The following is a 21,184-nucleotide window of genomic DNA, read 5'->3' as shown; positions in this document are numbered from 1 at the left end:
TACGAGCTCATTCTGTGGTCACGTGAAAAAGGGCGCAGCGACTGGCCACTTGGTGGCGCTATAACTGTTAAAAGGGTGTCAAAATGATGTATTTCTATGGAAAAAACACATGAAATGGCTGAAAGCGGCCATCTTGCTGTCTGATTTGCATACAACCTCACAAAATCGGGCATGCGCATGCGTCACGTGATCCTGAAGAAGCTTGAAAACTTTCATGGACGTCGGGCCATTGGTGGCGCTTTAACTGTCATAAAGGTGAGAAGGCCTCTGTATTACCCTATGCAAAATGACATTTAAATGACTGAAAAATGGGGGGAAAAGAGCAGAGCTTCACCAAATTAGTTGAGCACATGCGCCATATTATTCTAAAGAAGCGTGCAAACTTTTATGGAGATCGGGCCATCAGTGGAGGTGTCACAGTTTAAAAGGTAAAAAAAAAAAAATGCACCACATTTCCATGATAAATGAGCTAAAAGGGCAACAAACGTTCTTTTTCCTCTCCGAGGCACATGTTAGAAGGCTGGATAAAGTTTTTGGAACGCAGCAGCGCAGACGGCAAGCGCCTAGACCCTATGGTTCTTTTTTTAGAGGCCTTTTTGTGGCCCTTTTTTAGCCACTTATTAGGGGTTCAAGCACTTCAGTGCTGAACACCTATTGTAATTGTTAATTTTCCCATGATGCAACATTCAGACATAAAACTGATCGGGCAGACCAAACCGTAAGTCGTGGAGACTTGAAACTTTGGGGGCTGATAGTACTCACACCGCCTACAGCGTCACCAAGGCCCGCCCCGATCGGCCTGACGGGGGCGCTACAGCGGGCAAAAGTACGAAACGGCTCATAACTCATCAACCGTGAGGCGTAGGCTCAAGTGTCTTATATCGCTGGAATCCTTGGCTCGAGGCGGACCAGATGCATGCCTCGGATTTGCTCGTCACCCTGGGAAAATTTTCGGGTATTTGGGGTTTTTCCAAAAACCTACTTTCGCGAACTAGTCCTAGGTTTTTGGCCCGACCGGAACCAAACCAGTGCGGCAAGATTCTCTAGAGTCTGATTGTCAATAATTATCAAAAAAAAGTGTAAATTTCGCTTCACGGTCCCTAAGGGCCACCAAAATGTTCGAAGTGGGAGGAGCCCCTTTTGCTTAATTGGCTATAACTCGTGAACGGAACGAGATTTTTGCACCAAACTCAGCACACGCATGTACGAGCTCATTCTGTGGTCACGTGAAAAAGGGCGCAGCGACTGGCCACTTGGTGGCGCTATAACTGTTAAAAGGGTGTCAAAATGATGTATTTCTATGGAAAAAACACATGAAATGGCTGAAAGCGGCCATCTTGCTGTCTGATTTGCATACAACCTCACAAAATCGGGCATGCGCATGCGTCACGTGATCCTGAAGAAGCTTGAAAACTTTCATGGACGTCGGGCCATTGGTGGCGCTTTAACTGTCATAAAGGTGAGAAGGCCTCTGTATTACCCTATGCAAAATGACATTTAAATGACTGAAAAATGGGGGGAAAAGAGCAGAGCTTCACCAAATTAGTTGAGCACATGCGCCATATTATTCTAAAGAAGCGTGCAAACTTTTATGGAGATCGGGCCATCAGTGGAGGTGTCACAGTTTAAAAGGTAAAAAAAAAAAAATGCACCACATTTCCATGATAAATGAGCTAAAAGGGCAACAAACGTTCTTTTTCCTCTCCGAGGCACATGTTAGAAGGCTGGATAAAGTTTTTGGAACGCAGCAGCGCAGACGGCAAGCGCCTAGACCCTATGGTTCTTTTTTTAGAGGCCTTTTTGTGGCCCTTTTTTAGCCACTTATTAGGGGTTCAAGCACTTCAGTGCTGAACACCTATTGTAATTGTTAATTTTCCCATGATGCAACATTCAGACATAAAACTGATCGGGCAGACCAAACCGTAAGTCGTGGAGACTTGAAACTTTGGGGGCTGATAGTACTCACACCGCCTACAGCGTCACCAAGGCCCGCCCCGATCGGCCTGACGGGGGCGCTACAGCGGGCAAAAGTACGAAACGGCTCATAACTCATCAACCGTGAGGCGTAGGCTCAAGTGTCTTATATCGCTGGAATCCTTGGCTCGAGGCGGACCAGATGCATGCCTCGGATTTGCTCGTCACCCTGGGAAAATTTTCGGGTATTTGGGGTTTTTCCAAAAACCTACTTTCGCGAACTAGTCCTAGGTTTTTGGCCCGACCGGAACCAAACCAGTGCGGCAAGATTCTCTAGAGTCTGATTGTCAATAATTATCAAAAAAAAGTGTAAATTTCGCTTCACGGTCCCTAAGGGCCACCAAAATGTTCGAAGTGGGAGGAGCCCCTTTTGCTTAATTGGCTATAACTCGTGAACGGAACGAGATTTTTGCACCAAACTCAGCACACGCATGTACGAGCTCATTCTGTGGTCACGTGAAAAAGGGCGCAGCGACTGGCCACTTGGTGGCGCTATAACTGTTAAAAGGGTGTCAAAATGATGTATTTCTATGGAAAAAACACATGAAATGGCTGAAAGCGGCCATCTTGCTGTCTGATTTGCATACAACCTCACAAAATCGGGCATGCGCATGCGTCACGTGATCCTGAAGAAGCTTGAAAACTTTCATGGACGTCGGGCCATTGGTGGCGCTTTAACTGTCATAAAGGTGAGAAGGCCTCTGTATTACCCTATGCAAAATGACATTTAAATGACTGAAAAATGGGGGGAAAAGAGCAGAGCTTCACCAAATTAGCTGAGCACATGCGCCATATTATTCTAAAGAAGCGTGCAAACTTTTATGGAGATCGGGCCATCAGTGGAGGTGTCACAGTTTAAAAGGTAAAAAAAAAAAATGCACCACATTTCCATGATAAATGAGCTAAAAGGGCAACAAACGTTCTTTTTCCTCTCCGAGGCACATGTTAGAAGGCTGGATAAAGTTTTTGGAACGCAGCAGCGCAGACGGCAAGCGCCTAGACCCTATGGTTCTTTTTTTAGAGGCCTTTTTGTGGCCCTTTTTTAGCCACTTATTAGGGGTTCAAGCACTTCAGTGCTGAACACCTATTGTAATTGTTAATTTTCCCATGATGCAACATTCAGACATAAAACTGATCGGGCAGACCAAACCGTAAGTCGTGGAGACTTGAAACTTTGGGGGCTGATAGTACTCACACCGCCTACAGCGTCACCAAGGCCCGCCCCGATCGGCCTGACGGGGGCGCTACAGCGGGCAAAAGTACGAAACGGCTCATAACTCATCAACCGTGAGGCATAGGCTCAAGTGTCTTATATCGCTGGAATCCTTGGCTCGAGGCGGACCAGATGCATGCCTCGGATTTGCTCGTCACCCTGGGAAAATTTTCGGGTATTTGGGGTTTTTCCAAAAACCTACTTTCGCGAACTAGTCCTAGGTTTTTGGCCCGACCGGAACCAAACCAGTGCGGCAAGATTCTCTAGAGTCTGATTGTCAATAATTATCAAAAAAAAGTGTAAATTTCGCTTCACGGTCCCTAAGGGCCACCAAAATGTTCGAAGTGGGAGGAGCCCCTTTTGCTTAATTGGCTATAACTCGTGAACGGAACGAGATTTTTGCACCAAACTCAGCACACGCATGTACGAGCTCATTCTGTGGTCACGTGAAAAAGGGCGCAGCGACTGGCCACTTGGTGGCGCTATAACTGTTAAAAGGGTGTCAAAATGATGTATTTCTATGGAAAAAACACATGAAATGGCTGAAAGCGGCCATCTTGCTGTCTGATTTGCATACAACCTCACAAAATCGGGCATGCGCATGCGTCACGTGATCCTGAAGAAGCTTGAAAACTTTCATGGACGTCGGGCCATTGGTGGCGCTTTAACTGTCATAAAGGTGAGAAGGCCTCTGTATTACCCTATGCAAAATGACATTTAAATGACTGAAAAATGGGGGGAAAAGAGCAGAGCTTCACCAAATTAGTTGAGCACATGCGCCATATTATTCTAAAGAAGCGTGCAAACTTTTATGGAGATCGGGCCATCAGTGGAGGTGTCACAGTTTAAAAGGTAAAAAAAAAAAAATGCACCACATTTCCATGATAAATGAGCTAAAAGGGCAACAAACGTTCTTTTTCCTCTCCGAGGCACATGTTAGAAGGCTGGATAAAGTTTTTGGAACGCAGCAGCGCAGACGGCAAGCGCCTAGACCCTATGGTTCTTTTTTTAGAGGCCTTTTTGTGGCCCTTTTTTAGCCACTTATTAGGGGTTCAAGCACTTCAGTGCTGAACACCTATTGTAATTGTTAATTTTCCCATGATGCAACATTCAGACATAAAACTGATCGGGCAGACCAAACCGTAAGTCGTGGAGACTTGAAACTTTGGGGGCTGATAGTACTCACACCGCCTACAGCGTCACCAAGGCCCGCCCCGATCGGCCTGACGGGGGCGCTACAGCGGGCAAAAGTACGAAACGGCTCATAACTCATCAACCGTGAGGCGTAGGCTCAAGTGTCTTATATCGCTGGAATCCTTGGCTCGAGGCGGACCAGATGCATGCCTCGGATTTGCTCGTCACCCTGGGAAAATTTTCGGGTATTTGGGGTTTTTCCAAAAACCTACTTTCGCGAACTAGTCCTAGGTTTTTGGCCCGACCGGAACCAAACCAGTGCGGCAAGATTCTCTAGAGTCTGATTGTCAATAATTATCAAAAAAAAGTGTAAATTTCGCTTCACGGTCCCTAAGGGCCACCAAAATGTTCGAAGTGGGAGGAGCCCCTTTTGCTTAATTGGCTATAACTCGTGAACGGAACGAGATTTTTGCACCAAACTCAGCACACGCATGTACGAGCTCATTCTGTGGTCACGTGAAAAAGGGCGCAGCGACTGGCCACTTGGTGGCGCTATAACTGTTAAAAGGGTGTCAAAATGATGTATTTCTATGGAAAAAACACATGAAATGGCTGAAAGCGGCCATCTTGCTGTCTGATTTGCATACAACCTCACAAAATCGGGCATGCGCATGCGTCACGTGATCCTGAAGAAGCTTGAAAACTTTCATGGACGTCGGGCCATTGGTGGCGCTTTAACTGTCATAAAGGTGAGAAGGCCTCTGTATTACCCTATGCAAAATGACATTTAAATGACTGAAAAATGGGGGGAAAAGAGCAGAGCTTCACCAAATTAGCTGAGCACATGCGCCATATTATTCTAAAGAAGCGTGCAAACTTTTATGGAGATCGGGCCATCAGTGGAGGTGTCACAGTTTAAAAGGTAAAAAAAAAAAATGCACCACATTTCCATGATAAATGAGCTAAAAGGGCAACAAACGTTCTTTTTCCTCTCCGAGGCACATGTTAGAAGGCTGGATAAAGTTTTTGGAACGCAGCAGCGCAGACGGCAAGCGCCTAGACCCTATGGTTCTTTTTTTAGAGGCCTTTTTGTGGCCCTTTTTTAGCCACTTATTAGGGGTTCAAGCACTTCAGTGCTGAACACCTATTGTAATTGTTAATTTTCCCATGATGCAACATTCAGACATAAAACTGATCGGGCAGACCAAACCGTAAGTCGTGGAGACTTGAAACTTTGGGGGCTGATAGTACTCACACCGCCTACAGCGTCACCAAGGCCCGCCCCGATCGGCCTGACGGGGGCGCTACAGCGGGCAAAAGTACGAAACGGCTCATAAACTCATCAATCGTGAGGCGTAGGCTCAAGTGTCTTATATCGCTGGAATTCTTGGCTCGAGGCGGACCAGATGCATGCCTCGGATTTGCTCGCCCTTCAGGCGCCAATTTTGAGTAAATTGAGGCTTTTTGAAAAACCTACTTTTGCGAACTACTCCTAGATTTTTCGCCCAATCGAAACCAAACCAATGCAGAAATATTCTCTGGACAGAGACTATCAATAATCATCAAAAAAATTCTTAATTTAAATTCACGGTCGCTAAGGGAAATCAAAATGTTTGATGGCACCAGGGCCACTTTTACTAAAACAATTATAACTCGTGAACGGAAAGAGATATTTTCGCTAATCTTGGGAAACGTGTTTATGAGCTCAATCTGAGATTACTTGAAAAAAATCGCGACGATTGGCCACTTGGTGGCGCTACAACATGGAAAAAAATTTATGAAAATGGCTATAAACGCACCCAACCGTTAGTCCTTTGAAATCCTCAATCCTTCCCGAGTCCAACAATACCAAATATGCCAGGTTTCTCCTTATAGTTTGTGTATCATTGTCATTAAGCACTTAAAAAACTTGCAATTATCTTCGAAACCGATAGTCCAAATTTCTTGAAATTTGAAAACATAGATCAATAGCTAAACAATAACGCCCAAATGTCACAATTAAGATAGGAACTGACAAAAATAAATAAACAAATACAATTTTTAAATCATTGTCACCCATGGATCATTTTTATTCTCTCATAAACAGAAGTGTCTAAACTTCAAAACAAAATGAGATATTTACAACAAATTTGACAGACATGCATGGGCACACTTTGAGGACACTTAACAAAAGTGGTGGAGATCAGGCAAGATGTGGTGCTATAACTGTCAAAAAAACTTTCCTCAGTAAATTGCCTGTATTGGCTGTAAATGGTATTTTCCATCAATGATATAAGTTTATTTGTTTATTTGGATCCCCATTAGCCTCTTTCTAGGCAGTGGCTACTCTTCCTGGGGTCCCAAAAAGTAAATCATACAAAACTACATTTAATCAACAACAATAAAACGTCAAGTCAATGAAACACACTAACCCATCATCCATTCCAAATATCAAAATCAACAATTTAATATATTTTGCCATTAAATATTCCTTTAAATATTTTTTTTAAACTATTTTTTCTTGTAAAAATGTGTGATATCAATGGTAAATGATTCCATATTGTCATTCCTCTATACATTACAGTCCGTTGGTTTCCAGTGGTTTTCGAAACAGGAAATAAAAAACATTCCTTTTATTCATGCCTGGTGTAAAAAAATATGACTAGTACTATTATACAAAAGTTGAGAGTACAGCGCATTAGGAACTCTAGACACAGAAATATTTCTTATAAAATAAAGCAGAGAGACAATCCTTCACCAGTTCATTCTCAGTATATTAGCTCTTCTATAACAGTTTAAATTCAGTCCTGTCGCTCTGTTCTGGACAAATTTATTTTTTCAATTACATCCATTTTTTTTATTTACTTGATGCACTGGTAAAAACCACTGGGCAAAAACACGCGATTCGTCCAATCACTGATTGTGCTGCAGTGACTGACACCCCTGAGAGCCAACAGTAGCGGCATATTCTTAAGGCCCGCTCACTGTTCGCGCAGGCGCTGCCGCTGTCAGCATGATGAGAGAACAGAATAGATCAGATGAGACAGCAGCACGGAAACTTTCTTCAGAAACTCCTTGTACTAAATGATCATCATAATCTATCGGGAACTGTGATTGTGTGCACTTGGAAACTTTGGATGCATCAACTTGTCGTCAGAGAAAGGTGTAAAAGGTGAAATCGGAGTAAAGATTTATAGTGTGATAATCTTTATTGAACAATCTTCTTTAATTGAATATGTGATGCAGTCTCGTTTTGGTGAGTGACTTTTTTTTGTCATATGTTATCTTATGACAGATATCTATTTCAGAAATGATTTGATATGAGCTGAGTTGACTAGGCCGCAGTCACAGCGCGAGCTGAACTAGTTAGCCGTGGGCTAAAGCTACCGCGTGTAGCTAACATCTTTGTATCATGAGTTGTGACAGTGACTGTTTTATGAGTGTCGAATCGATGTGTTAAATAAATTTGGATTAATGTGTCATTTGAGCTGTGCATGTCATTTGTTACTGAAATGTTGAGTCAGAAATTAATTATTGTACGTTTGCCTTGTGTTTTCCAAGGCTGCGTTTTCTTGTTCTCTATTTTTTTCCCTATGTGAACGTGATCGGCAAGTGTATCCTGTTTTGTGCCATAAATAATCCTGTGAAGGTGAATCGCCTGCCTAGTGGATGCAATTACATGCACAAATGCTAACCAGTGCCCATGGACCTGTTTCCCATTTGAACTGTAATTTGAAACCATCAACTGGTAGGATAACTACAATTTTCTTTTGTTTGTTTTTGTTTTTTATATTTATGTGTTGCTATATAAATAAGTGTTACGATGTGTATAGCATGCACAAAAATCAAGGACATTTTTTGTAACGAATGTAGCGAAAACTAAACAGCGTCTCTGCGCATTGAAAGGCTGTCACTCAGTGCACAGTCACATTGTTACAGCAACGGATTGTCTGAGTCATTAAACCGTACATGTACAAACATGTTCAAAAACACTGATTCGTTAAAAAGATAGATGTGATGAAACTAGGTGGTAATTATTTTTAACTTTAAGCTCCACTTTCGAACTTCACCTAATTTAATCGAAGCTTTTAGGCTGTTGAATCATTAAAAAGAAACAAGTCGGTGATGTCTGTTTTCATTTACTAACTCTCTATTGTTCTTATTTGTCACTCATCTTTCTGAAACAAACTACAAAGAGAACTTTTTAATTTATCAATATAATTTTCTCTTTGAATCAGAACAAAATTGTCAACTATTTGCTCTCCTGTTGCACCATTTCCTCCCTCCAGTAGATGATCGTTGCTTCTGATTTAATTATGCCCTACCGAATACTATATCTAGGTGTAGCACATCAAGTCAAGTTGCGCACTACATGCTACACAGTGTTGTGTAGGGCTGGGTTTCGATTCAAATTTCAAGAATCGATTCGATTCCGATTCTCAAGATCTTGAATCGATTATCATTATTCGATCCGATCTGATCCGATCTTCGAGATTTAGATAATGTTAATTTCCGCCATGATAAATTTTCCACCATTTTGAATTTTGTCAACAACGTACTTTTACTAACTAGTCCTAGGTTTTTCGCCCGATCGGAACCAAACCAGTGCAGAAATGTATAGAAATCCTATAAATGTTAAACAGCTTTAAAACCATGTATTTCCTATGTTACATTGCCTGTATTGGCTGTAAATGGTCTTTTCCATCTATTATGTCAGTGGTTACATGCTTGCTAAATAAAACTTAATAGATTTTAAAGCTTTTGTGCTTTAAGGCCTTAAAGGCCTTAACTGCTTGAACCCCGATAAATGCTGCTTGCAGCTTTAATTTTATTTAAGGGTGTATTCGTACACAGCCTGTGTCTACCCTGCTAATGAGCAGATCAACTCCACCTGCTGCAGTCTGGCTGGGCCAGCAGTTTGTCGCAACAGTTATCAGCAAAATCAGTCTATGAATGACACATGTTTCTGATAGGGATGGAGAAATGAAGCCTCGTGAAGCACTGAGAATTTCCCCTGATTGTTCCGGGAAAAGATTGGAAGCATCAAGAGTGTCGAAAACAGCGCCATCTTGTGGCAGGTCAAATTTATAGCAGCCATAAACCCTGTCCACAGCGCCGCTGTTTTATCTATTGAGCAGAAATAAAAGCCTGACTACGCTAAATGTTCAGTTTTCTGATAATATATATCACATATTAAAGTGTAGCAATAAATTAAATCTAACAATTATATTAATACTATTTATAAAAATACCAACAAAGTTGCTTGATGCAAGTAAATGGTGGTCTAATTACTATATGGTTTCTATGATGTTTATATGGCAGAATATGTGATCATGTAACACAGGCTATAGGTCTATTTATAAAAAATAAAATAAAAATAGTAAATGGACTTAAACTTTCAGAAACCTGTAGAGTAATGTTCTGGGTTCAAACATTCCGACACGCAAAGTGAAGCATTCGCGAGACTGGACAGAAAGTGAGGCTTCATTTGTCGTTGATCACGTGTTTCTCTGAAAGCAATACGCGCTCCGGCACGGAGATTCATGAGATATTGCGCTGAAAACTCAATATGAAGCTTTGAAGCTTCAGTCTCATGTGTAACATCACTAGTTTCTGATGACCACTGGTCCTCTTTACTTCCAAACTGTAAATCGGCATAAGAATGATGAATAAACTGATTCATGAATCTGTTTCCATGTGTTTTTCTTAAAGTGAACACAGGACTCGTCTTTGTCAACCAGACGAAGAACTGGAGAGACGCTCAGAGTTACTGCAGACAGAATCACATTGATCTGGTCAGTGTGAGGAACCAGAATGAGAATCAACAGTTAAAGTATTTCATTAGTGGTCTTTCGTTATCAGCATCATGGATCTGGATCGGTCTGTTCAGAGACTCATGGCAGTGGTCAGATCAGAGTAACTCCTCATTCAGAGACTGGGATTCTGGTGAACCTAATAATGTTGGAGGTGTTGAAAACTGTGCAGTGATCAGACCAAACGCTCTGGGTCAATGGTGTGACAGCTCTTGCGACAACCAATATCCTTTTGTGTGTCATGAAGGTGAGCAGATCCTCACAAACACACACAATCCATCCATCACCTCCAGATATCTTAAAGTTCACGCTACATGTCTGACATGACAGATTCCTCCACAGTGTTTGTTCTGCATGTTGTTTTTGATCAGTCTCTCTCTAGTTTTTGCTTGTGGTTTGTTTTGTGTCCAGATAAACTGATTCTGATCAAAGAGAATCTGACGTGGCCTGAAGCTCTGAGATACTGCAGACAGAATTATACGGATCTGGTCTCGGTTCAGTCAGAAGAGATGCAGGAGGAGGTGATGAATGTGGTTAAACGTGTGTCTACTGAGGCGGTGTGGTTGGGTTTACACAACTACTGCCAAATGAACATGTGGCTCTGGTTGAGCGGAGAGGTCGTGTGCTATCAGAACTGGGCTCCAGGGAACGGAACGACACCGGAAAACTGCAGCCTTACGAAGAGAAAAGGAGCAGTTCAGTCTGGAGGAGATCAGCGCTGGATCAGCCTTCCTGAGACTCACAAACTCAACTTCATCTGCAGCAGATCTGAGGAGTGAGAAGACGGCAATGTTTGTGTTTATTATTCATTATTTTTCTTATTTACTTTCATTTGTTTGATTTGATCTTTAGTCATTTCTGAGTGAATCTTCTAATTATATTTTAATAGTCTGTAATATTTCTCTGTGTTAATTATCATAACATAATGTGATCTTATTAAAGTTTTCTGACATCAATGAATGTTCTTTAGATGTCTAAAATACTAACACAATATATGTGTGTTTTAAGACTATTTTTGCATATCTGGGGCCTGTACCATGAAGGTAGCTTAACAAACTCGGGGTTACAGGATTAGTTTTGAGTTGACAAAACCAAACCGATGCAATCAGGCTTTATTGGTACCATGATGCAGCTCATCAACTTTCTCTGTCAACTCAGGCTTTGATCCTTAAGCTATGATTACTCCACGCGCGCGTGCACATAAAAGAGTGACGTCGACACTGAACAACCAATCGCGGGTAGAGCGAGAGCGATATATTTTTCCGCGGAGGAGCAAGAGATAATCATTCATAATTACGATTAATTTAAATATGTATTTCAACCTCGAAACAATACAGTCTCTGCTGCCAAAGCAAGAGAAGACTGTTGGAGAAAGATTGCTGATGGTTAATGTGTAAGTTAAACAAATACGTTCTATATTTATGTAAAATTATGTATGTATATATGTATGCCTATATGTGTAATATAGCCTATAGATTATTTTTATAATATATAAAAAATGTGCATGTATGTACTAAGAAAGATTAATATTCATTGATTTTTAGATTTTTAGATGCAACCCCAACTCCAAATGTTCTTGGCAGCAGATAAAGACAAAATATAAAAATATAATTCAAAGTGGTTATTTCAAGGAGTTAATTCAAAGAGTATTTACCACAACCTTTTATTACTTTTGTGAACATTTTATCACACTTGTTTGCAGCAAACAGAAATAAAGAATTAAATTCAGAAAACCAGAATACACTGGTGGAGGAGTTGGCTCTGAGTAGGCAATAAGGGACGGCCGATTATGGATGGGATTACAGGTGCTGTACAATCTGACCCTGGTGCTGGCTCCTCTAAGCAAGTAACACTGGGTACGTGTGCAATACATTACTACTTTTTTTTTAAGTTTTAAATATGGCTGACTGTATGTCCTGCAGGGAAATACAGTGTCCCTGTTGAAGCTAACACACACACACACACACACACACACACACACACACACACACACACACACACACACACACACACACACACACACACACACACACACACACACACACACACACACACACACACACACACACACACAGGTCAGTATGCAGCAGACAGAACACCAAACATAACCTGCTTTACAACAGTTATGCTTTACATTGGCCTACTTTTATTTATTAGGGTGAAGCAAATGATGAAGACACTCTGTCTGTGTGTTCTCAGACAGTTGCTGATGTGAATGCACTGGGCTTTTTATTATGGCAAACATTTGAATGTGTGGCATAAAAAAGGGACTGGCCCTTGCACATCTCTTTTGTAGGATTTTTCACAACCTGCCCCAGAAACTGAGGCCTCTACCTCAATGGGCTTCAGAAGAAATGTGTAAGGATTTAAAACCCTTGACATAAATTAGTCAGTCGTGTTTGTAGGAAGTCAAGGAACTTTTTGTGTTTTTGATGAGCCTCCAGAAAACTTGTAATGATCATGTTTGTGGTGGAATTATGTTTCAGGTGGAAACTGACTCAGTCAGGGCCCTGTACAAAAGGAGTCTTGAACTAGACTGCACACTAAAGGAGACTTTAACTAGACTGCACACTAAAGGAGCTGACTGTGAGCTGAGGAGGCTCCAAACAAAATCAAACAGCTGGATAAAACTGATCTCAGTATGTATATAGTGTGTATATATATATATGTATATATAGTATAACTTATTTAACCAAGTAACACTTTAGTATGAATATTTATTAATGCAACTTTCTCTTGCTCTCTTTCTTTCTTTCTCCCTCCCATCCCACAAAACCAATAAAACAGTTTGAGACATATCTGCAGTTTCAATGTGCTTTTATTAAGTGTAATATTGTATGGTGATTGCATCTACATCTGCACCAGCTGGGTGGTCAAGTGTGATCGGGTCAGTTTCATCGGGGAGAAGCTGGTTTTGTGTTGTTTCTCGCTCCTTTCTACTGGTGGCTATATTGTGCAGAATGGCACATGCAGCCACTATCTGTGATGCCCGCTCTGGTGACTCTGAGTCTGAAGCACCGAACACAGTTGAAATGTGCCTTTAGGAGGCCAAAGGTCATCTCGATCTTCACTCTGGTTTTACTGAGGGCCACATTGAAGCAATGCTGTGGCCCTGTCTGAGGGTCATGATAGGGGGTTATTGTGTAGGTTTTTCTATCTCGGTTTAAATGAACAGTGTTTTGTACTGTACCAAATTTAACTTGCTTTCCTCAAAGCGCTGACACAACACAGACTCATGGAAAATTTGTAAGACAAGCACTGGAGCCAGGCCATTTGGCATCCAAACTTGATCATATGTTCATGACCACAAGTCATCTGCAGATGAAATGTTTAGTAGATCATTGTTATAGCTGTTAAAGTTACTATTAATTTAAAGATTCATCTCACAGAAAATAATCATCTCACATATTCACATCATCCCTACCTGAACATTAAGGCTGTGATAGGACTTCCTATTAACATAATCTGCCTCATGTTCCCCTAGAGCAGTGGAGATTGGAGCAATAGACTGCATACATGTTGCAATGACTTGGGAATCCTATCAGAAGAATAATAAAAAAGATTCAAAATAATTCTTAACATGTATTACCGTATATTGTATAGTACATTTGTGAAATTTGCTTTTTGAGAAAGTGTTCATGTGATGTCACCCTATCAATATATCTTACCGGCAATTTTATAAAAGCCCTCTTTTATGGACATGGTCGATAAATGTCCGGGGAACATTATTAATTAAACTTTTCATGTACTCCTGACGAGCGAGGACCACCTTGCGAATGGTTCGACAAACATATGTTTTCCCCTAGCTTCTGTGCGTCACCCACCATGCAAGAATGTACCACTTTCAAAAAAACAAAACAAAAAAAATGCAACGCAATACAATTTGCGGTACAGTAAGTGCATGAATTCGACGTGTTAAATTCTTTATGTGCGGCTCAAGAAGTTCGCAAAGATAAGACATTCCTTCCGCGGAAAATCTATCTTTCATACAAGTAACTATCAGTTAAGGCAAGGGGATTTTGTCTGGTTAAAAACTCTTTCTCTACGAAGTGCTCGTCAAACAATTTGCGCTGAGATGTCCACCGGATTTGGAAGAAAAGGTGAAGTCATTGCAACAGACACTTGGAATAAGTTACGTCACCTATATGTTTCTTTGCTGTCAGCTGATTGGTCAAACTTCGGTCTGAGATCTTGAATCCAGAACATAACCTGCCCCGGAGCAGGTTAGCCGTGCAGCGTAAGATACCATGGCAACGAACACCGATTAAAGCCGAGCTACTTTCATAGTACCTAAAACCCAGGGTTGGCGGAAACTAAGCTGAAACATAGCTGGCTAGCCACCTAATCCGGCTTCATGGTACAGGCCCCTGGTGTGTTTGTGTCTTTATGTTTTTCACTAATCTTATCTGTATCAATAACTGTTGAATATGATTCTGTGAGCAGCAGCTCTTAAGAATAATCATTATTTGTGTCTCAGGAGAATTAAATCTGGTTTATTCTTAGAAAGGCAGAAGTGAAGTGATGTCACAATAAACTGTCAATTAAATGTAATAAATATGTAAAATGTATATTTGATTGTTGGTGTGTTTGCTTGATATTTAGGATATGATGTCACTTACAAAACATGCATATTTCAGTTTCCTGGAATAAATTAGTGGTGGTGTCAATCTTTGGGTCGACAGCGAATCGATTTGATTCATGATTCATAGATTTTCGATTCAAGAGCAATTTTCGCAAATTCAGAATGATTAGATTCGAGACGATTTACAGTGCGATACAATTAAATTAATGATTCGATTCTGAATTTCTAAAGTGCATTCATAAAATTGTTTAAATGCTTCCCTTAATGTGTCTTTACTTTACTTACTTTATACTTTATTGTCCCATTCCTGGGAAATTTGTCTTGGACAGCATGACACGGCCAGTACAACAACCATGTCTTATTCATGGTGTGAATCACAGAAACCTTCAGTGGATCAAAGAGTCCAAATCAAAACACTTTTTTCCACTGATAGATCATGTTAGTTAGTAATGATGCGACATCGCTTTATTTTATTAGCCAGACTTCTAAATGTCTAATAATTGGAACCTGTATTTGTCCATAAAGCTTCTTGTTTATTATCTTCTTTTTTGTAAAACAAACCAGTTGAGTTGTTGCCACTGATAGTCTGAAACTCCATTTATTAGCCCAATTTCAACTGTCCGTCTGACTTTGGTTACATGTATTATGTTACAACCCATATTGCCCGTAATCTGCATACAGTGGTTTTCCAAAGCATATCATATGCATTGATGGAAGATGCCAGAACCAATGAGGTTTTTATTATTTATTTATTGACTTATTTGTTAGTTTGTTTAAAACCAATATGGTGGCCATGATTGTTCTTACATGATTTATCCTGTTTGGGACAGTTTTCAAATGTTGTTCACTTTCAACACTACAAATACACAGCGGTGACGATAGACGCGAGAACCAATCAAGACGCTGCGCTGCAGGCTGTGGCAGGACGACATACTTGATTAATCCAAAATCGAACCACTGAGATTTGTGTGCAGCTTTCTTTATCGTTTATCTTTATCCCAGTATCCTCCTTGGCCCACACCTGCTCCTCCTCTACCATTACCCGCACCTGCCAGCGATCATCATTATCATCACAGCTGTCTGTCATTGTCTAGTTATCATCTGTGTATTTAAAGCCCTATTCGCACGGGATTAGTATTACCCCTGGACCTCTGTAATTAAGAAATTACCCCCTGACGTCTGTGTTTTTGGTGGCTCATTCACACGGGCAAATAAATGTTCGTAATTCCCTCGAGTTTACGGACTTTACAGCGTGCGCCCACCCATTCACACTTCACTAGCTGAACGTGCTGAAACGAAGATCGCGCTGCAGTATTGTAATTCAAAAAAAGAACTTATTTAAAACCAATTTATTAGAGAAATATATTATATATATTATAGAATATCATATTATTGTATAAATATATAATATATCTTCTTTTTCTTTTATTCTTTGTCCATATTTACAACAAGCCTGCCTGAAGAAGGTATTATAAATACCGAAACGTCGCGCTAGGCTTGTTTTTCTATTCATTTTATTTGGTTTATTTCATTTTATATCATTTTTACTCTTTCACACTTTGATTTCTTGAGATACTTACAGGATGGACGTCTTTAGAGGCCGTGTGAGACAAAGAAATGCTCCACGATACAGACTACTAAATTATTACACTACCACAAAAAGCGTCCAAACTTTCCAAAAGAGCTTCCATGTTGCGCCAAAATACTTAATTTAACGTTTCCATGACAACGGTCCGAGTTGAGCTTCCGGATCACGTCTTTACTGTAACGTTAGTTTGTTTTCTCTTTTGCAGCACTTCATAGTTTTTATTGGAGAAAAACTATAATCGGATTGGAGTAGAGCATATCGAGAGATTTTATTGTTAATATAGTTTTAATACAGACGTAAAATGGACTGTTAAACGGCCAATAATGGTTATTACGTTCTTTAGGAAACGATAGGCTCAGAAAAACAGCTCAAATCACAGACATGGGGATTCGCACGGGACTGGTATTATCAGAGGACCCCTGTGTTGGCCGAAATACGGTAGGTAATTTTCGGGGGAATTTTTACAGACATTTTTACAGACATGGCAGATTCGCACGGGATAAAAATCACAGACGACCTCTGCGATTATTACAAATTACCGGAGGTCCCTAGGTAATACTAATCCCGTGCGAATAGGGCTTAAGTTACTGCTTGTTCTGTCATTCCTTGTCTGGTCTCGTATGTTTGGTTGTTTTCTGTATCACCTAATGGTTTAAATTAGTGATGGGCAGATCGAGGCTTCGTGAAGCAATGAAACAGTTGAACCAAATGTGCCATATTGTGTCGAGGCTTCGAAACAATCCGACACCCGTCTCAACGGTGACACTTAGTGGTCACTTGCAGGTGTTGATCTGAAACAACCTTGACCAGCCATTAAAAAATGTGTTGTTTTTTTATTATTGTATTTTTTTAATATGTGAAGCTTGTAACCTATAGGCTCCTCACTGTGCATAATGTTATTTTGGTCATGAAAAATGAATATTAATAAAAGAAATGAAGCCACAATGTCTCACTTTTTTATAGATTTTTATTCAAAAATATTAATTTCTCTGCTGTGGAAGGACTTAGCCTACTTCTTTTTTTACAGATAATTTCTCCAGCCTTTGAAAAAATCCTCTCACAACTTGTTGCTGGCATGCAAAGATATTTTTTTAGCAAGGACATACAAATGAGGAAAGATTACTGCTCTCTCTTTCCAGTAAGTTAGGGGATCATGAGTTCTGGGCAAAAATGTATCGTTGAGGTATTTTTTCACTTCCACTGTGGCATCAGCTGTAGCATTGTGTATCATCTGGGTTTCACGGATACGATTATCAAAAAGTTCCCATAAACTGTCCTGTGTTGATGTTGATGATGATGATGATGGGCCTGATGTTGACATTTGTGGCTCGGAATGAAAATGAAAACAGCAGTTAGTAACAAATCCTAAACTGACTGCATATATGAAGTATAAATAACATGAATCATATTATATTATATTCACAGTGAAGCTGTTTTTAACATGATTGGCAGTTGTGATTGGGACGTTAGGTTGTAGGGCTTAGGTTGACACAGGCCTATGGACTTTCTAAAAAGTGTCCCAACAGTTTGCAGTGTCAGTAGCAGGCCGAGGTACAGGGGGAATGCCACCATCCTCTGCACCCTAATGGCAGGATGAGTGCTCCTCAAATGGCACCTCATGGATGATGTATTGTTGCAGAAGGCTAGCTGCCGATCACAATACACACATCTCACTTTATTTGGGGTTTCTAAACGGAAATGCTCCCACACCACAGATGTACGGCATCTCTTCTGGGGAGCCTCCATTTTATCTACCTATCCAAATCTATCTATCTATCTATCTATCTATCTATCTATCTATCTATCTATCTATCTATCTATCTATCTATCTATCTATCTATCTATCTATATTAATCTATCTATGTATCTAGATATGTATCTATATGAATCTATCTATGTATCTAGATATCTAGATATGTACCTAGATATGTATCTAGATATAATCTATGTATCTATATATGTATCTATCTATAAATCTATCTATGTATTTATATATGTATCTATAATCTATCTATATATGTATCTATTAATCTAGCTGTGTATATATATTTATATCTATGTATCTATTAATGTGTCACTATATGTATACTCTGTCTGTCTCTAGCCTATCAGTCAATGTGTTGTGTAAATTTAAATGTAAGCCTAAATAGCCTATAACTAATCAAATCGCACTCACTATATCATCAAAAATCCACTATCTCAAAATCAAACTCCTCTCACAAAAACCCACGAGGTCAATATGCGTTGATTTCACTTTTATACAGATGTGCGATTGTGTGGTCTGTTCCCAACTGTGTCAATCAAACGCTGATTCGGCGGACCACGCCTGATGAAACACTTAGTGAAACACTTCGAGGCTTCGTTTGTCCATAGTCACGTGACATGGGTGTTTTGAATCACGCTTCGGATCAGTGTTTCGAAACATCTGCGCTTCGGGATCTCGCAAAGCTTCGGAACGACTGTTTCGCGTCAGCCATCCCTAACGATCCGGTGCGGTCCCAATTGCCAGGGGGAAAAATATTTTTTTCCCTGGCCCAGTATATTGACTATGCCCTTTTGTTAAGTGGATCAAATCTTACTGTGGGTTTAACGGATGAGGAACACTTCAAACCCACAGTATCCTCTCAGCCTGAACCACTTCACGCTATGTCTGCCAAGTCTGAGTCTCTTCACGTCATGCCTGCCAAGCCTGAGCCACTTCACGTCATGCCTGCCAAGCCTGAGCCTCTTCACGTCATGCCTGCCAAGCCTGAGCCTCTTCACGTCATGCCTGCCAAGCCTGAGCCTCTTCACGTCATGCCTGCCAAGTCTGAGTCTCTTCACGTCATGCCTGCCAAGCCTGAGCTTCTTCACGTCATGCCTGCCAAGTCTGAGTCTATTCATGTCATGCCTGCCAAGTCTGAGTCTCTTCACGTCATGCCTGCCAAGTCTGAGTCTATTCACGTCATGCCTGCCAAGCCTGAGCCACTTCACGTCATGCCTGCCAAGCCTGAGCCTCTTCACGTCATGCCTGCCAAGCCTGAGCCACTTCATGTCATGCCTGCCAAGTCTGAGTCTCTTCATGTCATGCCTGCCAAGCCTGAGCCTCTTCACGTCATGCCTGCCAAGCCTGAGCCTCTTCATGTCATGCCTGCCAAGCCTGAGCCTCTTCACGTCATGCCTGCCAAGTCTGAGTCTCTTCATGTCATGCCTACCAAGCCTGAGCCACTTCATGTCATGCCTGCCAAGCCTGAGCCTCTTCACGTCATGCCTGCCAAGTCTGAGCCTCTTCACGTCATGCCTGCCAAGTCTGAGTCTATTCACGTCATGCCTGCCAAGCCTGAGCCTCTTCATGTCATGCCTGCCAAGTCTGAGTCTCTTCACGTCATGCCTGCCAAGTCTGAGTCTATTCACGTCATGCCTGCCAAGCCTGAGCCTCTTCATGTCATGCCTGCCAAGCCTGAGCCTCTTCACGTCATGCCTGCCAAGTCTGAGTCTCTTCACGTCATGCCTGCCAAGCCTGAGCCACTTCACGTCATGCCTGCCAAGCCTGAGCCTCTTCACGTCATGCCTGCCAAGCCTGAGCCTCTGAGTCTCTTCACGTCATGCCTGCCAAGCCTGAGCCTCTTCACGTCATGCCTGCCAAGTCTGAGTCTCTTCATGTCATGCCTGCCAAGTCAAAGCTGCTTTGAAACGATCTGTATTGTAAAAAGAGAGTACTACCTCGCGAACAGGGACTGTCCATCGATATCTCACGACCAATTTGTATGAATCCACACAAGTGAGAATGAGGTGGCTAAATTCGTATGAATTCGTTTGTCTAAACCCCAATGATGGGTTAGTTTAGGTGCAGGGTCAGGGGTAGGTCATTCATACAAATTCATACGAATTGGGCAACTCGTAAAATACATACAAATTGCTGTGAGAATCGAGTTGGACTTTCTGAGGGAAGATTTTTAACCCGGAACTCCATTTAGACCCGTGTTCCTGCTGTCGAAACACACCGAGTACCACCCCAAAGTCCATAGTTCCCAGGGAAAGGTCCTGTGGTAGAAACACAGCTAATGTGTTCATCTGTACAAAAAAAAAAAAAAGAAAAAAACGTTTTAATACATCATTGTCGTGTAAACATACCCTCATAAGGATAAGCATAAGGATGTAGTGTAACGACGCCCAGTTACAAGAATGCACTAATATTTTGTTGGTAGTACCAGTTTACAACAATTAGTTAACACTAAGTTGTCAACACTTAGGAAAAAATAATAATGTGTCGTTACACTACATCCTTATGCATCGCTTTCTGTCAGGACTTTTACGTGCTTTTCTCAACTCAATGAAGTGACGTCAACGTCCGGGTTAGCAGTAGCATGAGCCATCAGTGTTATTTAAATAAACTCCTGATGTACTTACAAACTTTCCTATGCCTCGTTTTATGAGTACAGAACGTATTTGTACTACTGTAGAAGTTTGGTACCATTCTGGGCATTATTAGTGGGGTAATTTACGAGATACAACTTTTGGATCATTTAGCACCTGCACTAAACCATCCGACTGATATCTCTAAATAAGCTCTAACTTTAATAATGTTCAACCAAGGGAGAAAAGGCTTCTGGGGGGGTTTTGGCTCGATGTCATGGTACAAAGGACCCTAGGTTGATTTTACTCCGAACCATCCCTTTAAGTTACGAGCTTTTATATTGTTGAGTACTTTATAGCAATCTAATAGAACAGGAAAGTTAGTCTTCATGACCAGAAGAATAACCTTTCTTGAGAGTCTGTTAAAGGTTAATCTGAAAATGTATCTGTTCTAGCCTATCTGTATATTCATAATTGATTATTATTTGTTGTAATTAATTATCCATATTAGATACAAATACATGGGCTATGTATCCCCTTTTTGGGTGATTTAAAATATGTAGGTA

General features: G+C 41.0%; 2 protein-coding genes across 2 annotated transcripts in view; one reads left to right on the top strand and one right to left on the bottom strand.

Moving 5' to 3' along the window:
- Positions 1-14,679, top strand: part of LOC311078639 (C-type mannose receptor 2-like) — a gene marked incomplete at its 5' end in the record, with an annotated part of 83,072 nt that extends 68,393 nt beyond the window's left edge. The window contains 3 exons of the mRNA XM_084107567.1: positions 10,022-10,360; positions 10,525-11,969; positions 12,600-14,679. Of these exons, the coding sequence (XP_083963693.1) occupies positions 10,022-10,360; positions 10,525-10,892 (707 nt within the window). The 3' untranslated portion in view covers positions 10,893-11,969; positions 12,600-14,679. The remainder of the gene's footprint in view (positions 1-10,021; positions 10,361-10,524; positions 11,970-12,599) is intronic.
- LOC311078640 (C-type mannose receptor 2-like) overlaps positions 1-21,184 on the bottom strand; it is a gene marked incomplete at its 5' end in the record, with an annotated part of 185,577 nt that overhangs the window by 139,193 nt on the left and 25,200 nt on the right. The window lies entirely within an intron of this gene.

Source organism: Abramis brama (assembly GCF_963993115.1).
Source record: "Abramis brama genome assembly, chromosome: 3".
In the NCBI taxonomy this organism is placed as follows: Eukaryota; Metazoa; Chordata; class Actinopteri; order Cypriniformes; family Leuciscidae; genus Abramis; species Abramis brama.
Note: the sequence above shows the minus strand (reverse complement) of the source record. Positions and strands in the feature narration are given on the sequence as shown.